Source organism: Zeugodacus cucurbitae, chromosome 5 (assembly GCF_028554725.1).
Source record: "Zeugodacus cucurbitae isolate PBARC_wt_2022May chromosome 5, idZeuCucr1.2, whole genome shotgun sequence".
Lineage (NCBI taxonomy): Eukaryota > Metazoa > Arthropoda > Insecta > Diptera > Tephritidae > Zeugodacus > Zeugodacus cucurbitae.
The window spans coordinates 26,990,894-27,015,768 of NC_071670.1; the positions used below are offsets into that span (position 1 = coordinate 26,990,894).

General features: G+C 36.5%; 1 protein-coding gene and 1 long non-coding RNA gene across 3 annotated transcripts; both read left to right on the plus strand.

Annotated features, from left to right (window-relative positions):
- Window positions 1–6,780: 6,780 nt before the first annotated feature.
- Window positions 6,781–8,636, plus strand: LOC105219131 (NADH dehydrogenase [ubiquinone] flavoprotein 1, mitochondrial-like). 2 transcript variants are annotated; one of them, XM_054231648.1, is made up of 2 exons: window positions 6,781–6,926; window positions 6,984–8,636. In XM_054231648.1, the coding sequence occupies exon 2, from the start codon at window positions 7,001–7,003 to the stop codon at window positions 8,507–8,509; it is 1,509 nt and encodes a 502-aa protein (XP_054087623.1). In that variant the 5' UTR covers window positions 6,781–6,926; window positions 6,984–7,000; the 3' UTR covers window positions 8,510–8,636. The 2 variants fall into 2 exon arrangements, with proteins under 2 accessions (XP_054087623.1, XP_054087624.1); XM_054231649.1 differs by having other exon boundaries at window positions 6,995–8,636.
- Window positions 8,637–20,432: 11,796 nt separating this feature from the next.
- LOC128922193 (uncharacterized) lies at window positions 20,433–21,920 on the plus strand. Its single transcript, XR_008471458.1, has 2 exons — window positions 20,433–20,580; window positions 20,757–21,920. It is a non-coding gene; the product is annotated as an uncharacterized LOC128922193 (long non-coding RNA).
- The last annotated feature ends 2,955 nt before the right edge of the window (window positions 21,921–24,875 follow it).

Genomic DNA, 24,875 nt, shown 5'->3' on the forward strand with positions numbered 1-24,875 from the left:
ATACGCTCATATCAATCTAAAAGTAAACTATTATGACACATATATTTTACATACATAACTAAGTGAGTATATAAAATGTATTACCTCTGTAAGTTGCACGATCTTAATTGAGTCCAAAATAAATTGGTGTTATTTAATATACTGGAAAATACAAAATGTCTTATGAATATTTTTTCTTTTCATGTTTTTCCATAATACTTTACGTTAATTGTCAAATAGAAATATAAAACTACAGTTGATTCCGCGCCAACATAACCCGCGAATATACACAACAGCAAGAATAACAACCCAAGAAGAAGGAAGAAGAACCCACGGACGGACAAAAAGGCGCAAAACAAGTGAGATCACCGCGGATCACTCAACCACCCCAACAGCACCAGGAGATAACACATCCAACCAACGCGGGATTACCCACCCATTCAACAGGTTATAAATATTCATCTAATATTACCTTAAATATAAGATTGAATTGTAACCTACCCATATATATTTACATATAAACACACTCACCCTTTTGTATAAATACAACACTAACAAATTGTACATTTCGTATACCCAAACAAATTGTGTGTATTTATACCCCACTCACCCAAAGTGGGTGGAACCAAATCGATCACGTTTTGATAGACGGAAGACATGTCTCCTGTGTTTTAGACGTGCGTACGCTCCGAGGACCAAATATAGACTCGGACCATTATCTGGTCGCAGCGAAGATACGCACCCGCCTCTGTGCAGCAAAGAATGCCCGTCAACAAACACAAGGAAGATTCGACGTCGAAAAGCTGCAATCGCAACAGACAGCCACGAAATACTCTACTCGACTTGCACTCCTGCACTCTGAGAGCACTCATCAGCATCTCGGTATAAGGGAACTGTGGAACGGCATCTCAAACTCACTGCGTACCGCTGCAGCCGAAACAATTGGTTTTCGGCAACGACAAAAAACAAGCTGGTACGATGAGGAGTGCCGTCTCGCAGCGGAGAGAAAACATACTGCCTACCTCGCAACGTTGCAAACAACCACAACACGTGCGGGATGGGATAGATACCGAGAGCTGAAGAGGGAAGCGAGACGCATTTGCAGACAAAAAAAGAAAGAGGCCGAAATGCGTGAGTACGAAGAGGTTGAGAAGCTGGCAGACAGAGGGAATGCTCGAAAATTTTATGAAAAAATTAAGCGACTTAACGAAGGTTTCAAGACCGGAGCATCCACATGTAGAGACCAAGGTGGTAATCTGGTAACCGATGTCCAGGGCATACTGGGATTATGGAAGGAACACTTCTCCGACCTGCTGAATGGCAGTGAGAGTACAACACCAGGAGATGGCGAACCCGATCCCCCAATCGATGACGATGGAACAGATGTTCCATTACCCGACCATGAAGAAATTCGAATAGCAATTACCCGCTTGAAGAACAACAAAGCAGCGGGGGCCGATAGATTACCAGCAGAACTATTCAAATACGGCGGCGAAGAACTGATAAGGTGCATGCATAAGCTTCTTTGCAGAATATGGTCGGAAGAAAGCATGCCTGACGATTGGAATCTCAGTGTGCTCTGCCCAATCCATAAAAAGGGAGATCCCACAATCTGCGCCAATTACCGTGGGATCAGCCTCCTAAATATCGCATGCAAGGTTCTATCGAGCGTACTGTGTGAAAGACTAAAGCCCACCGTCAACAAACTGATTGGACCTTATCAGTGTGGCTTTAGACCTGGAAAATCAACAACCGACCAGATATTCACAATGCGCCAAATTTTGGAGAAGACCCGTGAAAAGAGGATCGACTTTTTGTCGATTTTAAAGCTGCTTTCGACAGCACGAAAAGGAGTTGCCTTTACGCCGCGATGTCTGAATTTGGTATCCCCGCAAAACTAATACGGCTGTGTAAATTGACGTTGAGCAACACCAAAAGCTCCGTCGTGATTGGGAAGGACCTCTCCGAGCCGTTCGATACCAAACGAGGTTTCAGACAAGGTGACTCACTATTGTGCGACTTCTTTAACCTGATGCTGGAAAGAATTATAAGAGCTGCAGAGCTAAACCGAGAAGGTACAATCTTCTACAAGAGTGTACAGCTCCTGGCGTACGCCGATGATATTGATATCATCGGAAGCAACAACCGCGCCGTTTGTTCTGCTTTTTCCCGCATGGATAAGGAGGCGAAGCGAATGGGTCTGGAGGTGAATGAGGACAAGACGAAATATCTCCTGTCATCAAACAAACAGTCGGCGCATTCGCGTCTTGGCTCCCACGTCTCTGTTGACAGTCATAACTTCGAGGTCGTAGATAATTTCGTATACCTGGGAACCAGCATCAACAACACGAACAATGTCAGCCTCGAAATCCAGCGCAGAATAACTCTTGCCAACAGGTGCTACTTTGGACTGAGTAGGCAATTGAACAGTAAAGTCCTCTCTCGACGAACCAAAATCAAGCTCTACAAGTCGCTTATCATTCCCGTTCTGCTTTACGGTGCAGAAGCTTGGACGATGTCAACATCAGATGAGACGACAGTACAACGGCGAATACCGCAGACGATGGAACGATGAGCTGTACGAGTTATACGAAGACATTGACATAGTTCAGCGAATAAAAAGACAGCGGCTACGCTGGCTAGGTCATGTTGTCCGAATGGACGAAAACACTCCAGCCCTGAAAGTGTTCGATGCAGTACCCGCGGGAGGAAGCCGAGGAAGGGGAAGGCCTCCACTCCGTTGGAGGGACCAGGTGGAGAGCGACCTTTTTACACTTGGGATCTCCAACTGGCGCCGAACTGCGAAGGAGAGAGAGAGGTGGCGCACTATCGTTGATTCTATAACCGGCTAAACGGTTGCAACGCCAATCACATACATACACCCAAATACACTAAATTTAATTTATATCGAAACTAATCATCTTAATTTATTTGGCAAACCGGCAACTCAACGTCGAGTACCTCGACATTTTGGTCCTTCGAGCCGGATAGTCCAAAAATGAGAAGAAATCGGATAATAACACCGCCCACCTCCCGTACAAAGGGTAGGTTGAAAATTACTAAAAGTGCGTTAACTCACTAACGAATAACGTCAGAAACACTAAATTTTACAGAAGAAAAAGCAGAAAGAAGCAGCACTCAGATCTTTTTATAAAATGGAAAATGGGTATATAATATATGGAAAATGAAATTCGGTATATAATATTTTCTTGACACCCTGAAATGGATGAAATCGGTTCAAAACCACGACAACTTTTCATATAACTCAATTTTGAAGTCTATCTGATTTCTTCACTTTATAAGATATACATAAGGAACCAATGAAGATAGCGAAATAAAACTTTACACAAATACTGTATATGATCCGTGGCATCACTTGTCCAAGATAACTTGTCAATGCCCCGGATATCGAATATGAAGAACTCAGTGCCTTATGGCAATTTTTCACCGAAAATATCGGCAAATATCTCAGATATCTCAATTTAATTCAAAGGAAATCGTTTTCTTCTAATAGTATGTCTCTGTACCAGAAATGGTTAAAATCCCCTAGCTCTTATATAGCTAATTATATATATATATATATTTGGCGTAGGAACCGCTTTAAGCGATTATAGCCGAATCCACCAGAGCGCGCCACTCATTCCTCCTTTTTGCTTTTTGGCGCCAATTGGAAACACCAAGTGAAGCCAGGTCACTTTGCACTTGGTCTTTCCACCGGAGTGGAGGTCGTCCTCTTCCGCGGCTTCCTCCAGCGGGTACTGCATCGAATACTTTCAGAGCTGGAGTGTTTTCTTCCATCCGTACAACATGACCTAGCCAGCGTAGCCGCTGTCTTTTTATTCGCTGAACTATGTCAATGTCGTCGTATAAATCGTACAGCTCATCGTTCCATCGCCTGCGGTATTCGCCGTTGCCAATGTTTAGAGGACCAAAAATCTTGCGCAAAACCTTTCTCTCGAAAACCCCAAGAGTCGTCTCATCGGATGTTGGCATCGTCCACGCTTCAGCGCCATACATCAGGACGGGAATAATGAGCGACTTATAGAGTTTGATTTTGGTTCGTCGAGAGAGGACTTTACTTTTCAATTGCCTACTCAGTCCAAAGTAGCACCTGTTGGCAAGAGTGATTCTGCGTTGGATTTCAAGGCTGACATTGTTGGTGTTGTTAATGCTGGTTCCCAGATAAACGAAATTATCTACAACTTCAAAGTTATGACTGTCAACAGTGACGTGGGAGCCAAGATGCGAGTGCGCCGACTGTTTGTTTGATGACAGGAGATATTTCGTCTTGTCCTCATTCACCACCAGACCCATACGCTTCGCTTCTTTATCTAGTCTGGAAAACGCAGAACAAACGGCGCGGTTGTTGCTTCCGATGATATCAATATCATCGGCATACGCCAGGAGCTGTACACTCTTGTAGAAGATTGTACCCTCTCTATTTAGTTCTGCAGCTCGTATTATTTTTTCCAGCAATAGATTGAAGAAGTCGCACGATAGTGAGTCACCCTGTCTGAAGCCTCGTTTGGTATCGAACGGCTCGGAGAGGTCCTTCCCGATCCTGACGGAGCTTTTGGTGTTGCTCAACGTCAGCTTACATAGCCGTATTAGTTTTGCAGGGATACCAAATTCAGACATCGCGGCATAAAGGCAGCTCCTTTTCGTGCTATCGAAGGCAGCTTTAAAATCGATTAAAAAGATGGTGAGTATCGATTCTTCTCTCTCGGGTCTTTTCCAAGATTTGGCGCATGGTGAATATCTGGTCCATTGTGGATTTTCCAGGTCTAAAGCCACACTGATAAGGTCCAATCAGTTCGTTGACGGTGGGCTTTAGTCTTTCACACAATACGCTCGACAAAACCTTATATGCGATATTGAGGAGACTTATACCACGGTAGTTGGCGCAGATTGTGGGGTCTCCCTTCTTATGGATTGGGCAGAGCACACTAAGATTCCAATCGTCAGGCATGCTTTCTTCCGACCATATTCTACAAAGAAGCTGATGCATGCACCTTATCAGTTCTTCGCCGCCGTATTTGAATAGCTCGGCCGGTAATCCATCGGCCCCCGCCGCTTTGTTGTTCTTCAAGCGGGTAATTACTATTCGAATTTCTTCATAGTCGGGTAATGGAACATCTATTCCATCGTCATCGATTGGGGAATCGGGTTCGCCATCTCCTGGTGTTGTACTTTCACTGCCATTGAGCAGGTCGGAGAAGTGTTCCCTCCATAATCCCAGTGTGCTCTGGACATCCGCTACCAGATTACCTTCTCGGTCCCTACATGATAATGCTCCGGTCTTGAAACCTTCTGTTAATCGCCTCATCTTTTCATAAAATTTTCGAGCATTACCCATGTCGGCCAGCTTTTCAAGCTTTTCATACTCACGCATTTCGGCCTCTTTCTTTTTACGTCTGCAAATGCGTCTCGCTTCCCTCTTCAGTTCTCGATATCTATCCCACCCCGAACGTGTTGTGGTCGATCGCAACGTTGCGAGGTAGGCAGTCTGTTTTCTCTCCACTGCGGAACGACAATTCTCATCGTACCAACTGGTTTTTTGGCGTTGCCGTAGACCAATTGTTTCGGCTGCAGCGGTATGCAATGAGTTTGAGATGCCGTTCCACAGCTCCCTTATATCGAGATGCTGATGAGTGCTCTCAGAGAGCAGGAGTGCAAGTCGAGTAGAAAATCGTTCGGCTGTCGGTTGTGATTGCAGCTTTTCGACGGCGAACCTTCCTTGTGTTTGTTGACGGGCGTTCTTTGCTGCACAGAGGCGAGTGCGTATCTTTGCTGCTACTAGATAATGGTCCGAGTCAATGTTTGGTCCTCGGAGCGTACGCACGTCTAAAACACTGGAGACATGTCTTCCGTCTATCACAACGTGATCGATTTGGTTGCGCGTGTTTCGATCAGGGGACAGCCACGTTGCTTGATGAATTTTTTTATGCTGGAATCTGGTACTACAGACAACCATATTTCGGGCCCCAGCGAAGTCGATCAGCCTCAGGCCGTATGGCGATGTTTCGTCATGGAGGCTGAATTTTCCGACTGTTGTGCCAAAGACACCTTCTTTACCCACCCTGGCGTTAAAATCGCCAAGCACGATTTTGACATCGTGGCGGGGGCAGCGCTCATAGGTGCGTTCTAGGCGCTCATAGAAAGCGTCTTTGGTCACATCGTCCTTCTCTTCCGTTGGGGCGTGGGCGCAAATCAGCGATATGTTGAAGAACCTCGCTTTTATGCGGATTGTGGCTAGACGTTCATCCACCGGGGTGAATGCCAGGACTCGGCGACGGAGTCTCTCTCCCACCACAAATCCAACACCAAATTTGCGCTCCTTTATATGGCCGCTGTAGTAGATGTCACAAGGACCCTAATTATAAGATTTTCAAAAATACGATGAGCTTAATAGCTTATAAATCGGTTAATATGTGAAATATCTTTGCCAAATTAAGTGAGCAACACTCTCAGATATAATGTATGTATGTTGGTGATGAAAATGAGTGAAATCGGTTCAGGAATTACCTCAGCCTATATACTATATATGATGGTTTTCGTTTTTTATTGGACTTTATGCCGAATATATGGGTCAAATTGTGTGTGATCTTAATAAAAATATAGCAATAAATTACGAGAGTGTAAAACGTTCGGTTCCACCCGAACTTAGCCTTTCCTTACTTGCTTATAATTATTATTATAAGTGTTGCAATATCTACATATTTTGCAAACAAATCAAAATAAATAAAAATGTAGTATGTTATGCCAAAGATAGAAATATATTTATTTATAGGAATTAACTGTAGTTTTATATTTCTATTTGACAATTAACGTAAAGTATTCTGGAAAACATGAAAAGAAAAAATATTCATAAGACATTTTATATTTTCCAGTATATTAAATAACACCAATTTATTTTAGACTCAATTAAGATCGTGCAACTTACAGAGGTAATACATTTTATATACTCACTTAGTTATGTATGTAAAATATATGTGTCATAATAGTTTACTTTTAGATTGATATGAGCGTATTATATTTACGAAATTCGACGGTAAAATTTAATAAAAAATATGCTGTATTGATTTCACCTTTCCGGAGGAAAGGAGTAAATTCTTCAGCATCGAAAGGTTCGAGACAAACACAGGGGACTAAACCACCGCCAAATAAAGCTCCGCCCCCAGTTCCACCCGGTGTTCCACCGCCACAAACTAAAAAGACATTTGGCCCTCTATCAGATCAAGATAGAATTTTTACAAATCTTCATGGTCGCCATGACTGGCGATTAAAAGGTGCATTAAAGCAAGGTGATTGGTATAAGACGCGAGACATATTATTAAAGGGCTCAGAGTGGATAATAAATGAAATGAAAGCGTCTGGTTTGAGAGGTCGTGGTGGTGCAGGTTTTTCAACCGGTCTTAAATGGTCTTTCATGAGTAAACCACCGGACGGTCGGCCAAAGTTTCTTGTAGTTAACGCGGACGAGGGTGAGCCGGGCACTTGTAAAGATCGAGATATTCTACGGCATAGCCCTCACAAACTTGTGGAGGGTTGTCTTTTAGCTGGGCGAGCAATTGGAGCCCGAGCTGCTATTATTTATATACGAGGTGAATTCTATAATGAGGCATGTAACACGCAAACAGCCATTGCTGAGGCATATAATGCCGGTTTTCTGGGTAAAAACGTATGTGGGTCCGGTTTTGACTTTGACGTGTACATGCATCGTGGAGCTGGAGCTTACGTGTGTGGTGAGGAAACAGCTTTGATTGAGTCGTTGGAAGGAAAGACTGGTAAACCGCGTTTAAAACCTCCATTCCCTGCTGATGTGGGTGTATTTGGTTGTCCTACAACTGTCAACAACGTAGAAACTATATCCGTTGCTCCTACTATTTTACGACGAGGGGCCAATTGGTTTGCTAGCTTTGGTAGAACTCGCAATTCTGGTACAAAAATATTTGCTATTTCTGGGCATGTTAATAAACCTTGTACCTTCGAAGAAGAGTTATCAATGCCGCTTAAGGAGCTCATTGAACGTCATGGTGGAGGAGTGCGCGGCGGTTGGGATAATTTGTTAGCTATTATACCAGGAGGCTCTTCAACCCCAATCATACCAAAGAAAGTTGTTGAAACCGTTATTATGGATTTTGATGGTCTTTTGGCCGCACAAACGTCTCTTGGGACAGCGGCAATTATTATTATGGATAAATCTACAGATGTTGTCAAGGCTATAGCACGACTCTCTGCATTTTATAAGCATGAGAGCTGTGGCCAGTGCACTCCTTGTCGGGAAGGTTTGGCTTGGATAAACAAAATCATGCAACGGTTTGTCACTGGCAAAGCTAAAATAGAGGAAATTAATATGATTTTGGAAGTGACAAAGCAAATTGAAGGACACACTATTTGCGCTTTAGCCGATGGAGCCGTGTGGCCTGTTCAGGGCCTTATGCGTCACTTTAGACCAGAAGTCGAAGCTCGAATAAAACAGTTTGAACAAAAAACAAAAAGGAAGCATACCGTTGGCAGATGTGGATGAAGATTATTTTTTAAATTTTTAATTTGCCCTAATTCATTATTTATCAAGGTAAATTTCAAGAATGATCCAATCATCTAAATTTGTATCTTGACAATAAGAACTTAATTTGTAATATTCTTAAAAAATAGCTTTGTACGGAGGTTTAAAATTCATGAGTAGTCGCAGTCAAAGATATATTCGCGTGATCACCAAATATGCACACGACTCTATTTCCCCCAGCTTGAATTAATTATTATGTAACCCATATTTTCTTTGCTATATTTAAGTGATTTTAATAAGAATTACACAGATCTCACTGAGTTCCTAATTATCCATAGCGAATTCACATAAGCAGATAGAAAGGTGAGGTAAAGATAAAATGCCAATCTTAAAATTCCCCAGATCAATTATTATTATTTTCGGTAGTGCCTTATAAAATCAGCTTACATAAAGGAGGTAGGATAAAAATAATACGATAGTATTATTATATTATTACTTTCGAAAAATGTTTTTTCACTCATTTAACAGTTAAATAAAATTAACAATTGCTTAAGAATTTCACGAAAATAACTTTATCTCACAAAAATTCATCACCTATACGATCTAATAAATCGCGTATTCAGATAAGATTTTGGTAGCTATTTATATATGTTATCTGGTTTGCTCTTTTAACGCTAACATTGTTCTAATGCCCAAACTTAGTCCTTAATTACTTGTTGCACAGTACTCATTTTGCCTTCCATAACTTTATTTTTAAGCGAAAGGGGATTCGTACATTCGTAGGGAAACTTTATCAGTAATCGCAAATTTTATTGAAATATTGGTTTAGTTTAGAAATATTTTGCGGCACTTTACTTATTCCAAGTACTGAATGTATGTATGTTAAGAATTAAATCTGAATTCTGCTCATATTTATACATTGTTGCCTTAGAAACTGTCTTCTTCTTTTATAGCTTTTTTAGTTTTTAATATATGCATATAGGTAGATAGTAGTTTACACCTTTGTTACGATTGGCAAAACTTTAGTAAAAGTTTTCTTTGCTTAGCTGCAGGATATTCATTAGGGTGGAGCGATTTTATTTACTTTTGATTTTTGCTTCGGCATACCTGTAGAAAGTTGCGGTTTTAGGTAAAAATTAAACACAAGAAAAATCAGTAATATCGTGCTAAGTTTAGAGATGCCCCCATCGACACGAAGTTTTGAAATTTTATGTCAAATACTCATAAATTCGCAAACATTTTATAAACGCTATTTGATGTTCTTAGCGATGCAGTGTTAGATTAAGATAGAAATAAATGGCCTTAAAACATGAGTGTTACGTAACACGGGGGAGGGGTATTACTTTCTTTACACACACCGATTGAGTGACAGTAACTTTTAGACTTTTTGCGCGCTTACAGCAGTTCTCTTGTTCGCCGGCCATTTATTTGGTACTTCTAATTTTACAGATGAAATCGGGTAAGTAAATATATTAAGTATGCTTGTAGCCTAGTTTATAACTGTAATTAGTACTTATTACTTGTCTTAATAGCAGAAATATGTCTCAAGTTCAAACACGACGAACTGTCCTGTCTTTGATTTGCGGGATAAGTTACCTGTTTCTCAAATACCTACATAAACAACAAAGTAGCCGACAGTTCTTGAAATATCTGAAAGATTGGGAATTGTAGGTGTTTAAAAGGGTGTCGTATTACCAAGGAGGAAGTAAGTATCTTAAGGCCCTTGGAGACGATCAAATAAATTCATTAAATTCTTAAGTGTATTGGTGTCGTCGGCTTTTGTCGGCTACACGTTCGTTACACAGATTTGTTGTCGGCTCTGCAAATTTGATCATCCCCACCAGTGGTCGGCACTGCTTGGCACAATTGTATGTACTTTCCCGTTTCTTGAGTGGGTTTATTTAAAAAAGTAAAATGAGGAAAATTGGAACATGAAATTATATTTTATTTGTAATTAACTAAAACTGATTACGAACTCTAGTCTTTGTTGTCTTTCTCTCTGATTATGAAGGCGTGGGAACGCTCAGAGTTCGACTCCCTAGTGCGAGCTTGTATATTTCTAATAATTTGTTCTTCAAGACTCTCTGGCACGCGACTGCAATGGGAAGAGAATGACTTGCAAGACGATTTTCAGTTTCAAATTAAGATTCTCCATCACGGAGTCTTTTTGATACCCTAACCTAAGGACTATTTGTAGAAAGTGGAGATTCTAGCAGTAAATATAGCCTATGTTACTCGGGGTGAATGTAGCTTTCCAAAGGTGAAAGAATTTTTGAAATCGGCACAGTAGTTTTTGCGTTTATTCAATACAAACGTACATACAAACTTTTCCTCTTTATAATAGTAGTATAGAAGTGTAGATATATTTGTTTTAATAAAAAAATAACTAAAATGAATAAATTAGTACGATAATTCATGTTTAGTGAAAAAATGGAAACCATTCTTAAAATGGAAGGTTCCAGAGTTCTCACTGGGTATCCTTTCTCACGTGCTCACCTATACAGTCACAATTTCTCTCGCGCCGACCACTATCCCCCACTCATGCTTGACGAAAAAAAGCTCATTAGCCTTCTGACGTTCAACACGAACGGTTGCGCGGACGAAATAAATTGCATTGAACATTGCTAGCATTATGAGACAATAAAAATTAGGCATATAGTAATCAGGATGAGAGGAGGAAGCAATAGGAATTTATTTTAGAGATTTTGTTTTAAAAAATTATCTTTTTTAAATAAAATTCCAGCAAACGCCAATAAAAGCATATCACCATCCGATGTTTGCATGACAACCGGACGCACTCAAATCTAATATAAAATGATGCTTGAGGCGTTTATTTTAAAGTTTGCGGGCAAAATACGAGCAAATATCACTAACACATATGCAACGCTTGACGTGATTATTTGATCGTCTGCAAGGGCCTACACTCGACCAAAGGTCAACCAGAAAACTTGTGATAGGCGGGGTCGATATAGTTGCAACTGTGAAGGATAAGAAAAAAACAATATAGAAAAGTGTATCGCGTATCACAGAGGTACACTATTTTGACAAACCCTTTTGTTCTTGTTCTTTGGCTGATGACTTTTCAATTGAAAGCAGCAGCTCATCTAGTCCTAACCAAAAAGACCCAGGACAGGTCAACGAAAATTATCAGCAGCTCTTCCAAAAATATATTAAATTTACCTTCATTAGCACTTGGGTGTGTCTCGGACAGATTATAGCTTCTTCTGTCATGTCTTCATAAAACAATCCAAGTTGTGTCATAGATCGTTTAAAGTTTTACCGTGAAAGAACTAAGGTCAGATCAACTTTACAAGAAACGGACTGCAATAAAATTCTTCGTGGTTTGAATTTTGACGGAAAGAAGGTTAAGTCTTTGGTTCGTATTGATAAACAAGAGAAATCTTACAGAAAGCGACAGATAGAAGATCATTATCTGATTTTCTCGGAACAAAGAAGCAACTAGTATTTTGGCCATATCACCTGTGACTCGGATACACCTAAAAATATTAAGAACACTATATTATTACATTTGAAATCTAAACTGGTAAAGCTGAGTGAATTAGATGTTGTTGGGTGCGATGGAATCGTAGTGAATACAAGTTTCAATGGCCATAATGACCGCTATCAGTATGGGTTGTTTTCTTCTGATTTAGCTAATATGGAGCCTGAATCCCTTAACTATTCTAGATGGCTAATCGAATTCTAATTCGATTGTATGCCCTTTAAACTCATCCAGAAGAAAAGATTGTTGTATTAGCCACGTACGTTATGAAAGTTCATGGAACAATGTAGTTTACAATAAAATGTAATTCTTCGTGCATTAACGGAGCCAAAAATCTATGGCAAACCATTAACATAAGCCGTTATTTGAATTTCGATATAAAATCAATCGATGGAATACTTTGATTCCAACAAAATGGATATTTTGGTAACCCAGAAAATATTATCATTGCCATGCTTGGTGACGACAGATGAGTTATAAGGAATATTGCATATCGATGACTTGTAAAAGCAAGATCAGAGAATGCTCGAAAAATTCGTTTATTTCGTTCGTTTAAAGTACCTGCATTCAACTTCGATGTCAAAGGTTACACTGACATAATTATGTGGCGAGACTGTGATATAACTGATCCACCTCTAACTTTAAATATGTCTAATGAAACCTTGAAAGACATTTTCAAAAACGGTATTGGTCCATGCCACACCCAAGCCGTGGAGTACTGCGCCAAGTTCGTACAGAAGCATGAGTGCGAACGAGATGGTTTTATTAGGGCAAGGCTGCTATCGTGTCAACGAATGTCTTATTTCAATACAATACAATACAGTTTGATGTGTAAATATAATAGTATTAATATAATAGTAATATAAGAGAAAATTTTTCTTAATAAATGATTAAAAAGTCAATTTTTTTAATTTTCGACTGTACTGTACCTCAAAACATTCAGCCGGCTGTTGCTGTATATTTTTTATGTTTGTTTTATTTATTAAAAAGCAACTTTTCATAGCTATGCTGTTAAAATACTAAACAAAAATTTTGTCTCCATACATTATCGCTCCACCTCAATACTCGTATTCATGATAATTTCACAAATAAAACAAGTAAGGAAGGGCTAAGTTCGGGAGTAACCGAACATTTTATACTCTCGCAATTTATTTATTTAACTTTATTTATGTTATATAATACACAATTTGACCCACATATTCGTCATATATATTGTATAAAGTCCATTGAAAGTTGGAAACCATAATATTGGGTTAGAAGCACCGAGGTCCTCGTGTTCGATATATGGGGCCTTAAAAACCTATGGTCCGATTTCAGCGATTTTTAGAATGGGGCTGCCACACTATTAACATAGTATTTATTTGTGCAAAGTTCTGCACCGATATCTTCATTAGTACTTACTTTATATATTGTAAAGTAAACGATTCAGATTGTCTTCAAAGTTCTGGTATATCGGAAGTAGGCGTGGTTGTGAAGCGATTTGGCCTATTTTCACAACATATCATTGGGATGTAAGGAAACTATTACAAACCAAGTTTCATTGAAATCGGTCGAGCAGTTCCTGAGATATGGTTTTTGACCCATAAGTGGGCGACGCCACGCCCATTTTCCATTTTGTAAAAAAAATCTGAGTGCAGCTTTCATCTGCCATTTCTTATGTGAAATTTAGTGTTTCTGACGTTTTTCGTTAGTGAGTTAACCCACTTTTAGAAAGTGTGATTTATATAGCTCTATTGGTTTGCGAGATATGTACAAAAAACTTAGTAGGGGGCGGGGCCACGCCCACTTCCCAAAAAAAATTACATCCAAATATGCCCCTTCATAGTGCGATCCTTCATTCCAAATTTTATTTCCATAGCTTTATTTATGGCTTAGTTATGGCACTTTATGTGTTTTCGGTTTTCGCCATTTTGTGGGCGTGGCAGTGGTCCGATTTTGCTCATTTTCGAAAGCAACCTTCCTATGGTGCCAAGAAATAAGTGTGCCAAGCTTCATCAAGATATCTTAATTTTTACTCAAGTTACAGCTACAGCTTGCACAGACGGACGGACAGACAGACATTCGGATTTGAACTCCACTCTTCACCCTGATCACTTTGGTATATATAACCCTATATCTAACTCGTTTAGTTTTGGGTGTTACAAACAACCGTTATGTGAACAAAACTATAATACTCTCTTTAGCAACATTTGTTGCGAGAGTATAAAAATGTTGCAAGTCTTAACCAACAAAAATCAATATATCACCAATAACAATTATTTTGACAACCGAACTATATCTAATCGAAATGTTTTCGTTAAATTTTATAGTGGTATATTATGCTAATATCTATACAAATTAAATTAAAGAGGCAAAATGCAATATGTATATTGCGTATGCGAGTTACCAACCAAGCCCATAGGAGAAGTAGTAACTCAATATTATACATTTTGGAACAGAGACACGTTATTACAAGAAAAAAATTAGCTTGCATATATTTAGGATATTTTCAGGAAAAAATAGCCATGGGCACTAAAGTCCTCATTCGATATCTGTGGTCTTGAAACGTTACAAACAACCGCTAGGTGGACACAACTATTATATTATGTGCAACTTGTTGCTAGAGTATACAAATGATGCAAAGGAAATCAATAATCGTGATTCGGCGAAACCGAGAATGGATACAATTATATTTGGTAGCATAAATTCAATAAATTCATAAATTCAATGTATTCTAAGGTAAAAGAAATAAGATGGGAGAAGACCTATTAATATTTGATGAAAAATGCGCCCTTTGCATTTCAATGAGATATCTTGGTTATTTATGGATATTACCGTCATAGGTACTGAGATCCTCATGTTCGGTACCTGCAAAGTTATAGTCCAATTAATGTCAATGCTATATACGGGCATAGTTTATACGTATATAGTTTATAAAATTTTGTTCCGATATCTCCATTTACATTATCTAAGGTGAAAGAATCAGTTCGATTATAAAATTGTTATATGGGAAGTGGGCGTAGTTGTAATACGATTTGGCCAATTTTCAAGCTGTACCATCAGGATGCCAAAACATTCTTACAAACTGAATTTTGTTAAAATTGGTCGAGTAGTTTCGGAGATATGGTTTTTGACCCATAAGGGGGCGGAACCACGCCCATTTAAAAAATTTTATACCAATTTGTGTGGAGCCCTTCTGTGCCATCTTTACCATGAAATCTAACATTTCTGGTGTTTTTCCTTACTGAATTAAAGCTGTTTTAGTAGTTTACAATATAACCTTTGTATGGGAGGTAGGCGTGGTTATGATCCGATTTCGCCTATTTTTGGAATATATAAGGCAGTGCCTAAAAGAAACGATTCCAGAAAGTTTGGTTGATATAGCTCAAGCAGTTTACGAGATATGTACAAAAAACTTAGTAGGGGGCGGGGCCACGCCCACTTATCCAAAAAAAGTATATCCAAATATGCCACTTCATAGTGCGATCCTTTGTACAAAATTTTGTTTTCATAGCTTTATTTATGGCTTAGTTATGGCACTTTATGTGTTTTCGGTTTTCACCATTTTGGTCCGATTTAACTTATTTTCGAAAGCCTTCCTTTGGTGCCCAGGAACACGTGTTCTAAATTTCATCAAGATATCTCAATTTTTACTCAAGTTACAGCTTGCACAGACGGACGGACGGACGGACACACAGACATTCGGATTTGAACTCCACTCGTCACCCTGATCACTTTGGTATATATGACTCTATATCTAACTCGTTTAGTTTTAGGTGTTACAAACAACCGTTATGTGAACAAAACTATATTACTCTCTTTGCAACATGTTGCGAGAGTATAATGACAACAGATACAATCTCATGTTTATGTAAATATTCGTACTCGTTACTATGTAAATGTGTGTATCAGGCAATATGAATGTGTATTAAAATATGTGTTTATTTACAAGGAAGCCCCTTCCATTTGTGAATGTATTTAAAGGTCGATCCATTTAATACACGTACATATATGTATTTCTATATGTATATGCAAAAAAAAATTCCAAAATTGCTTCTAATCTTCAATCTTTATTATTCAACTTCTTCTAATATACGATATAAGTATGCAAATGCGTAAGTTTACACAATTATTTCAATGCTCCTCTATTAGAAAAGATTCTACATTTTTAATTATGCACAGATTATTTATGAAAAAAAAAATTATCGCAATATATTGATGTATACCCACGCAACATGTTACGACTTAGATATAGAGTCATTTATACCAAAGAGATCAGGATGGCTGTCTGTACAAGCGATAAGTTGAGTCAAAACTGAGATATCTTGATGAGAGTTTGCACAAAGGGTTTGTATTGCAGATGGATAAAATCGGACCATTGTCATACCCACTACTATAAAGTGATATAATGAAGCCAAAATTATAGCTATGAAAATGATCTTTCAGAAGATCTCAATGGGCATAGCCCCGCCCCAAATAATTTTTTTTTCCAAACTAACTATGTTACTTTAAACATTTCCCTTTCGCATCCGTTTACGCACTATAAAAATAGATGAAATCGGAAAATGGCCTTAAAAACTTGTACAACTGCGTTAACTCCCTAACGCAAAACAACAAAAACACTAAATTTTAAATATTTAAATCTTCTTTCATGACATTATTTGTGATATTTCTATTGGTAATGAAACATTTTCAATAATATCTGCACCATGTATAAATATTTTATGAATCGATGGGGACATGTAAAAGAGTATTCTGCAACAAAGATTTCTGCAGTTTACCAAGCATATATATACATATATGTATGCGAAAAGTCTCTACGTTCCATTGCGCTAAATTTTTAACACTGTGCGTCGCCCAATTTTACTTTTAGGTACATATACAATACGTACAATAACTAGTGAAGATATCGGAATAAAACAATCGGAATTACACAAACACTGCATTTAAAATCACCTCTCATTTAAAAATTCTCGAAATCGAACAATAAATTTTCAAAGCACAAGATATCTAACAATAAGACCTACAGTGCCAATGTATAATTTTTTACCAAAAATATCTGTAAATATTTCAGATATTTTAAAGAAAAAATCGGGTCATAACTTCCCCTAGCTGCCATGTACAACAGTTGGAAAATACTTAAGAACGATTCGTTGACAATCATATATGCGCATCTTTTGTCGAGTACGGCGTTATAACGGTAATGCGCTATTTGTGCTTGAATATGTTGCTGTATTCAATGTCATTGAAATGCATTCATTTGGATTTAAACAATGAAGTATTTGAGTAAAAATTTTGAATTTCGAAAGGACCATTTATTTTTGAGTGAGAAATATACTTGAGAACGATTCGGTTTTTATTAAAATTTTTTAAAATTTTATTCTTTTTGGTATGGTAAGTGTATTGAACATTCCTCACTGCAATTTACTTTATTTAAAATTGCTAATTAATGTCAAAAGTGAAAAATTGCACCATAGATCTTCGACAAGTAATCAACGAGTTTCCAAAATGAGGGCTCAGGAAGCTGATTTTCATAGTAGGCTATGGAGCCAATTTATCGTATTGATGGTTAAATGGATTAGTGCTTTGAAGATTTCAACAAAATAATGATCTGAAGCATACTTCTAGGGTTGGAAAAACGTTTTTTGAAAAATATCTGAAATTTGAAATAAAAATTTACGGTTTTCTAAGAAAAATTTGGTATTATATGATGAAAACATCTTCAGGTTATAAAATAAAGCTTTTTATCCTAGGTATTTAAGTGTTTTTTATTAAAAATAGCCTCTAATGGCACGAACTCAACATCGTTCTTAAGTATTTTTCAACAGCTGTTCGTCTTATGAGGGTTTTAAACAAAATTGCGTGAGCGTATAGTCTTGCAAATAATCTAGCTTGTTGGTGAAAATGCGTTAAATCGATTCTGGAATTATCCCTTCCCTCATATACTGTAAATAATGATTTTCATTATTTTAGTGGATTTTATGTCAAATATTTGGGTCAAATTGTGTGTTATATTTGTATAATTAAATAGATAAAAGTCAAGAATAAAATGTTTGGTTACAACCGAACTTAACTCTTACTTTCTTGTTATTGTAAAAATACGTTCTTCTTTTCAACAAATTTGCCCAGAAATTGGTACGAATTTTATAGCTTTCTAACTTGCTCGGTTGTAGTCTGTGAGTTCTGATAGTGGGAGCCTACTAGGAGTGCACATGCAACAAATTGACACATATACGAATATCAGATGTTTGTTTGCTAAAGCGTATAACTTACACAATGCTTTTAGTTAAAGTACAAACGTTTAACACTTTATACAATTTTATAATTAACGGGCAATTATGCAGCCAACAATGCCATTCAAAGCGATTCAACATTGCACTTCTACCTCATAATCTCGAAATTGTAAGCGGATGGGGAAATGCCGCAAACAATTAGAGCAACTCAAACCGCGAACAAAGCCATAAAGCTGTGGTGCCAGCTATTTTAGTCCAATGTGTGAATTCAAAGGCGGCGCTGGCTCATATTGTAAACGACAATGCAAACCCAGCCGACACACAACATGTTCACATAAATATACATAGTATATTGTTTAACCACTAATGCTTATGTATGTTCAGAGTAAAACGGGGAATTATATTAACACCAGGATTGTATATTTCTAATATAACTAGTTACTCTCAAACTAGATTCGTATGTAGTACATATTACTTTTACAGAATGTTTAACGTGTTTGTACAATTTATATATGGATGTAATGTGTTTATTAAAACATATTTTTAACTCTGATAAATGCGTGGTCGAACTTTCCCTTCTTAATCTCTGATGATCGATTTATATATAAAACTAATAGAATATCTTGAAGTTTCCAAGTCGTTGTAGTTCTTATCGTCGTTTCATTCCTAAATTCGGGTTCTTGAAGTATGTATATCGTAACGCCAAAGAAAAGTTATCGAAATTTGTATATATATTTTATATAGTATACTTAAGGCGCTCTTCTTCCAATAAAAACTTATTTCTTATGTAACGAGACATATCTTTTAGGCAGTCCTTAATGGATTTTATGCTACCCTCTATTGACTCTAAACAACAGTATCACTGTACTTGTTGCACTTTCATACGTTTATCTGCCCAAGATATTTAGTCTTCCATCTTTGTTTGATTTTCATACTCTCGCAACCAAAGTTGCTACGAGAGTATTATAGTTTTGTTCACATAACGGTTGTTTATAAGTCATAAAACTAAACTAGTTAGATATAGGGTTATATATATCAAAATGATCAGGGTGACGAGACGAGTCAAAATTCGAATGTCTGTCTGTCCGTCTGTCCGTGCAACGGATAACTTGAGTAAAAATTAAGATATCTTAATGAAACTTGGAAGGCATGTTCCGTGAGAGGGTGGTTTTCAAAAATGGGCAAAATCGGCAGTACGCCCACAAAATGGCGAAAACTGAAAACACATAAAGTGTCATAACTAAACTATAAATAAAGTTATAAAAATATTTGTTACAAAGGGCATACTAGTAAGTGCCATATTTGGATGTAATTTTTTTTGGGGAAGGTTTTTTGAATGTACCTCGGAAACCAATAAAGCTATATAAACAAAACTTTCTGCAGTCGGTTCCCTTACGTACCCCACCACACACCATGAAATTAGTTGAAATCGGAAAACAACCACGCCCACCTCCCATACAAAGGTTAGGTTAAAAATTACTCACTAACGAAAAACGTCAGAAACACTAAATTTTACAGAAGAAATAGCAGAAAGATTTTTTTACAAAATGGAAAATGGGCGTGATGTCACATAATACTTTCTTGACACCCTGATAAGACGGATGGAAAATGGGCAAAATCGGTTCACAACTACGACTACTTCCCATATAACTCAATTTTGAATTTCATCTTATTCCTTCACTTTTAATATATACACAAGGAACCAATGAAGATAGCGAAATAAAACTTTACACAAATACTGTATATGATCTGTGGCATCACTTGTGAAAAAATTGTCGAAATCGGACTATAACTTTTCAAAGCCCCGGATATCGAATATGAAGAACTCAGTGCCCCAAGGTAACTTTTCACCGAAAATTTCGGTAAATCTCTCAGGTATCTTAATTTAATTCAGAGGAAAAATTTTTCTTCTAATAGTATGTCTCTGTACCAGAAAAGGTTAAAATGGGGTCATAACTTCCGTTATATATGAATATATGAGAATACCTAATTATAGGATTTTCAAAAATACGATGAGCTTAATAGCTTATAAATAGGTTAATATGCGAAATATATTTATGCCGAATATATGGGTCAAATTGTGTGTTTTCTTAATAAAGATTAGCAATAAATTGCGAGAGTATAAAATGTTCGGTTGCACCCGAACTTAGCCTTTCCTTACTGGTTTTTTCTTTGTTTTGAATTTTAAATCCTTTCATACCTTAGTTATATACATACAGTAGGTAGAAAAAGTAAGTTATGAAAACAGCAATCACTTTTTGAAATGCTATCAATATTTTTCCTTTATCGAATATCAAATTTTTGTTGATGATTTTTTTGACGAACGCGTGTTTTGTGAGGCATTCCATAAATGTACTCACTTCTAAAGCGTAGAAAAAGTAAGTTGTCAAGTGCAATAATCAATGTTTTTATATTAAAACTTAAAAGTAAATTACAAAAATTCGTTGAAGTTGCTAGAACTCTTTATTTTCTAAAATACAAAAATGAATGTGTGGTAAAACTTTGATTTTTTGTTTACTTTAATTTTTTTAATATTAATGGGATTTTTTTACAGTAAATCAAGAAATAATTACTGAAAATGGTAAAGTTTAAGCAAATAACGAATGGTTACAAAAATGAAAATGGAGTCATCAGGAAGAAGAAAGAAAGGCCCAAAAAATTACAACCGGGAGTGTTGAATAAAGAATTTTTAATATTTACAATTGTGATCCCTTCAAATCTGTACCTAAAATTTGAGCACAGCATATAAAAGAAGGAAAAGACACACACACACAACGTGGCTGGCGAAATCACACATCTTTGTAGTGTAATAAATAACGAGGTAAACCTGGTTCAAAAGCAATGTGAAAAGCAGCTGCAGCGAAAGAGACCTTCCACCGATTTTTATTGCTACAACAGGCGTTTTGAAAATTCTCGGAATATGTTGCACGAAAAAAAATAAAAATATCTTGATAAAAAAAAACTTGGTACACATGTTCCTTGACGCCCACAAAATTACGTTAACAGAGAATGTAGATTTATGTAAGCAAAACTTGAGTGGGTGGTGGTGGCGCAGATATCGGTTAATATGAGATATATCTTAGCCAAATTAATGCAACGTATAACCTTTGAAATATAGAGGACAAATGTGCACTGTTTTATTGAACCTGGACATGGCAGAGAAACAAGCAAAAAGCCCTTTCTTACTATCATTCAACAAAAGCGACTTTGGTCTTAAACGGCAAATCAATGGAAGTATGTCCTTTGGAGTGACAACACACATTGAGCCTAATGGTTGCAGTTATGTTTGATAGTCAATAAAGCAAACATTACATTCACGGTATGTTTCACGCGTAGTGAAGCGTGGTGGTGGTGTTAATACATTTGCTGGTATGGGCATTACTCCACTTTATAGAATTGATGGCATTTGGAAGAAGAAGGGATATGTCGATATAGTGAAGAATATCATGTTGTCGTGGACTGAGAACAATCTGTTTGTTATATGGAAATTTTAAAATTGTCATCATATTTTGACTAGAACACAATAATATGTTTCTGAGATGATGTTAATGAGCTGTCAGTGGCAAAATATATCGCAAATATTGATGTTCTTTTTGATAAAATAAAAACTGCATTCAAATCACAAAAAATCCGCATTGAATGATTTGATGTTTGTTTTTATGTAAATTGTCCCTATGTATACAAAAATAAAATGAACGCAAAAAAGTATGAAAATACAGGTTTTTGTGGAAAAAGTTAATTATTTTATATTAATTACTTGACAACATTTTTATATTGTGAATATACCTAATATCATATGACATTACTATTTTTGATATTTTTTGCATATGCATTTCTGTGTATCATAATTGACATATACCGATTCTTGCCCTTAGCCATCTCCTTTTCGTGTTTACCTTGAAGTTATCTGACAAATTAAGAGAAATGTGGGTTTACAAGCTGTTTTCAACGTCGAATGAATTACATATATGGAAAACACTCAGAAATTATCCGTTTGTACTTGTTACTCCAACCCAAAAAATTCCTAAATAGATAATGTATTGTATAGACCTTTTACTTATACAGTAGATAGCTCAGGATCATTAAAGAATTTATCAGGGCTATTGTTACAAATGTTCTTGCAAATTTACAGGGATACACGTGTTACACCCTTGCAAATAAGCAATACTAAAACACCATTGTATTGTGTGCAACACTGGTTTGCAAACTGTTATCAAAAATGAAAAACAATGTCATAAAAATGAAAAATATAGTTTAAAAAAACTAAACAGTTTTGCTAAAAGGGGAAATCTCAAAATCGATAATTTGGCAGTATTCAATTTTTACGCAGAACCTTCCTGTTACAAATTGGCTTTTATAGAGATGTTTTGGAGCATATAAACATACATATGTTATTCAAATAACTTATAGGTAGGCGTTACATACTTTTAGGGCACTTCTTTACAGTGTCGTCCAAATATTAAGTATGCACAGCTTGTCTATTATAGTATACTTACTGTTGCTCACTCTTTTGATTGCCTTCTTGCAGTGTCAAAAAGTTACAAACATACAAACATACATACATAAAAGTGAAGCTAATAAAAGTATATTAAAAATGGAAAAAACTTGTAAAAAGTCAAAAAAGAAGAGACTAATAAATGGAACGAAAATAAAATTAAAAGTATACTGGATTCAATAAAAAAAGTCAGCTAATTTCTCCACAAAACTTTTGTTCAGCATGTTTAAATTGAAAATATGAAACTTTATTTATAAGCAATGTTTTTTTTACCAATCAGCTGTGAATTAATGTTTCCAACAAAGGTTGCAAAAAAACCGAGCTGAATTGCCCTATTGTGTTAACTTTATCACAACTACTTAATATGTATGGTTTAAACCAGGTTCTATAAAATTAAGTTCATACTTCTTTAAGTAATCCAATTATTGAACAAACATACATCGCAAAAATCAATCGTACCGTTAATTTGATAAATAAGTAAAGAAATTAATATATGTGTGTATTTTGTTTGGTTATTTTAACGCATTACAAAATAAATCTGTTTGCGAGTATTGACAGATCTGTTATACTCATTGCGAGCGGGAATCTACTAACAAAAATATATAAAAATGTGTGTTCATATTGAACTGTACATCCTTATTTATCCTTGTTTAAGGCATATTCGCAAATTTATTTTGTTCACACAGCGTTAAATGAGTTTTTGACGTGATGTTATGATTACTGCGTTCTTCCATTACAGCCGAAGTCTGAAGTATATTTTTGAATGATGAAAGTTTTTGACTTTCTATGCAAATTAAAAAGTTATAAATAAGTTTCTTGCCAGGGCAGTAACTCACTTTACTTTATATAAGGCTAAAAGAAGGGTTAATCAGAACTCAATATTTTTAGGATTTTTAGAATGTTATCTATGTTCAGGATATAACATCAGCATTTAAAGGAAATATGAAGTAAACGATTTTTTGAAAATGATCGGGATTTTGACTAAAAGTGGGCGCTGCCAATATGAGTGCAGCTTTTCTGTGCTGACTTTATGTTAATTTAAATAGTTATACCATTTGCATTAGATATTCGAAACGTTTATACCCTGTTGGGAGAATATAAAAACTACCGCACGTGTCATAAAGCACTTTGATTACAAACACCTCAAATCCGATTCATTCATTTCTTCATTTAAATGTCATTTAATTATAATAGTTTTTGGGTCACCCCGAAGTGTAACGTTCTAATCGCCAGATATTTTGCAGTCATTAAAATTTAAATTTAGCGCTGAGAATTCATTAGGGTCTGAACGGTGCACACATTCCTTTACGCATCAGAATTTGTAAAAACGCATGTCTAAGTGTGCTGATAAAAATTTGACCGTAATTATATGCACGTAATATTATGTTTTAATATCCCGCATGGCTGTCAGCTGTCCCCGAGGTGTACAAAGAAAATCAAGCTGAACTTTTAATGAAGAGCTATATGTGTATGCACATTTTAAATCACATACATATATAAATTCTACCCCAAATATGCAATAATGAACGTACAATGAAAGGGTTTAACATTCTGACACCATTAGTGACGAAACCTTTTTTAGAAGTTGCTATCGGAATGGTGGAATGTGTATGCTCATAGATGTACGTGAGCTATATAAATATAAGTCTAGTATGTGATATGTTCATCATTATATCCTATATTATGTTCAGTCGCTTAAAAAGTTAAAATATACTTCTCAAATTGAGAAACCTTTTATTTGCACGCATGCGCCATGTCCCACTCGAGACCTTTGAGTGGAATAAGTTTTGTGTATCCGTGTGAACTTTGAGAAATCGCTTCAGTGGTGAATATTAAACATGAGTGTTTAATTTGCCCGTAGGGGAGCATGAGCCTTTAGTTAAATAAAATAATCTTTAAGAAACTTTAATATAATTCATGTTTATCTAAAGGAAAAACAATAGAATGTTTGCTATTAGCTTCTTTACTTTATCTTCAATAAAGGTAGTACACGGATATATATCATAAGCCTTTCCGGTTAATTTATTATGTTTTCTTTTCCCATTTCAATATTTCTATGATATTACTTGATTAAATTTTTATTTCTTTATCTTATATGTAGTAGGTAATTGAACGATTATAATATCATAATTATATGAATGTACCACTGATATAACGGTTGATATCAAAAATTATAAA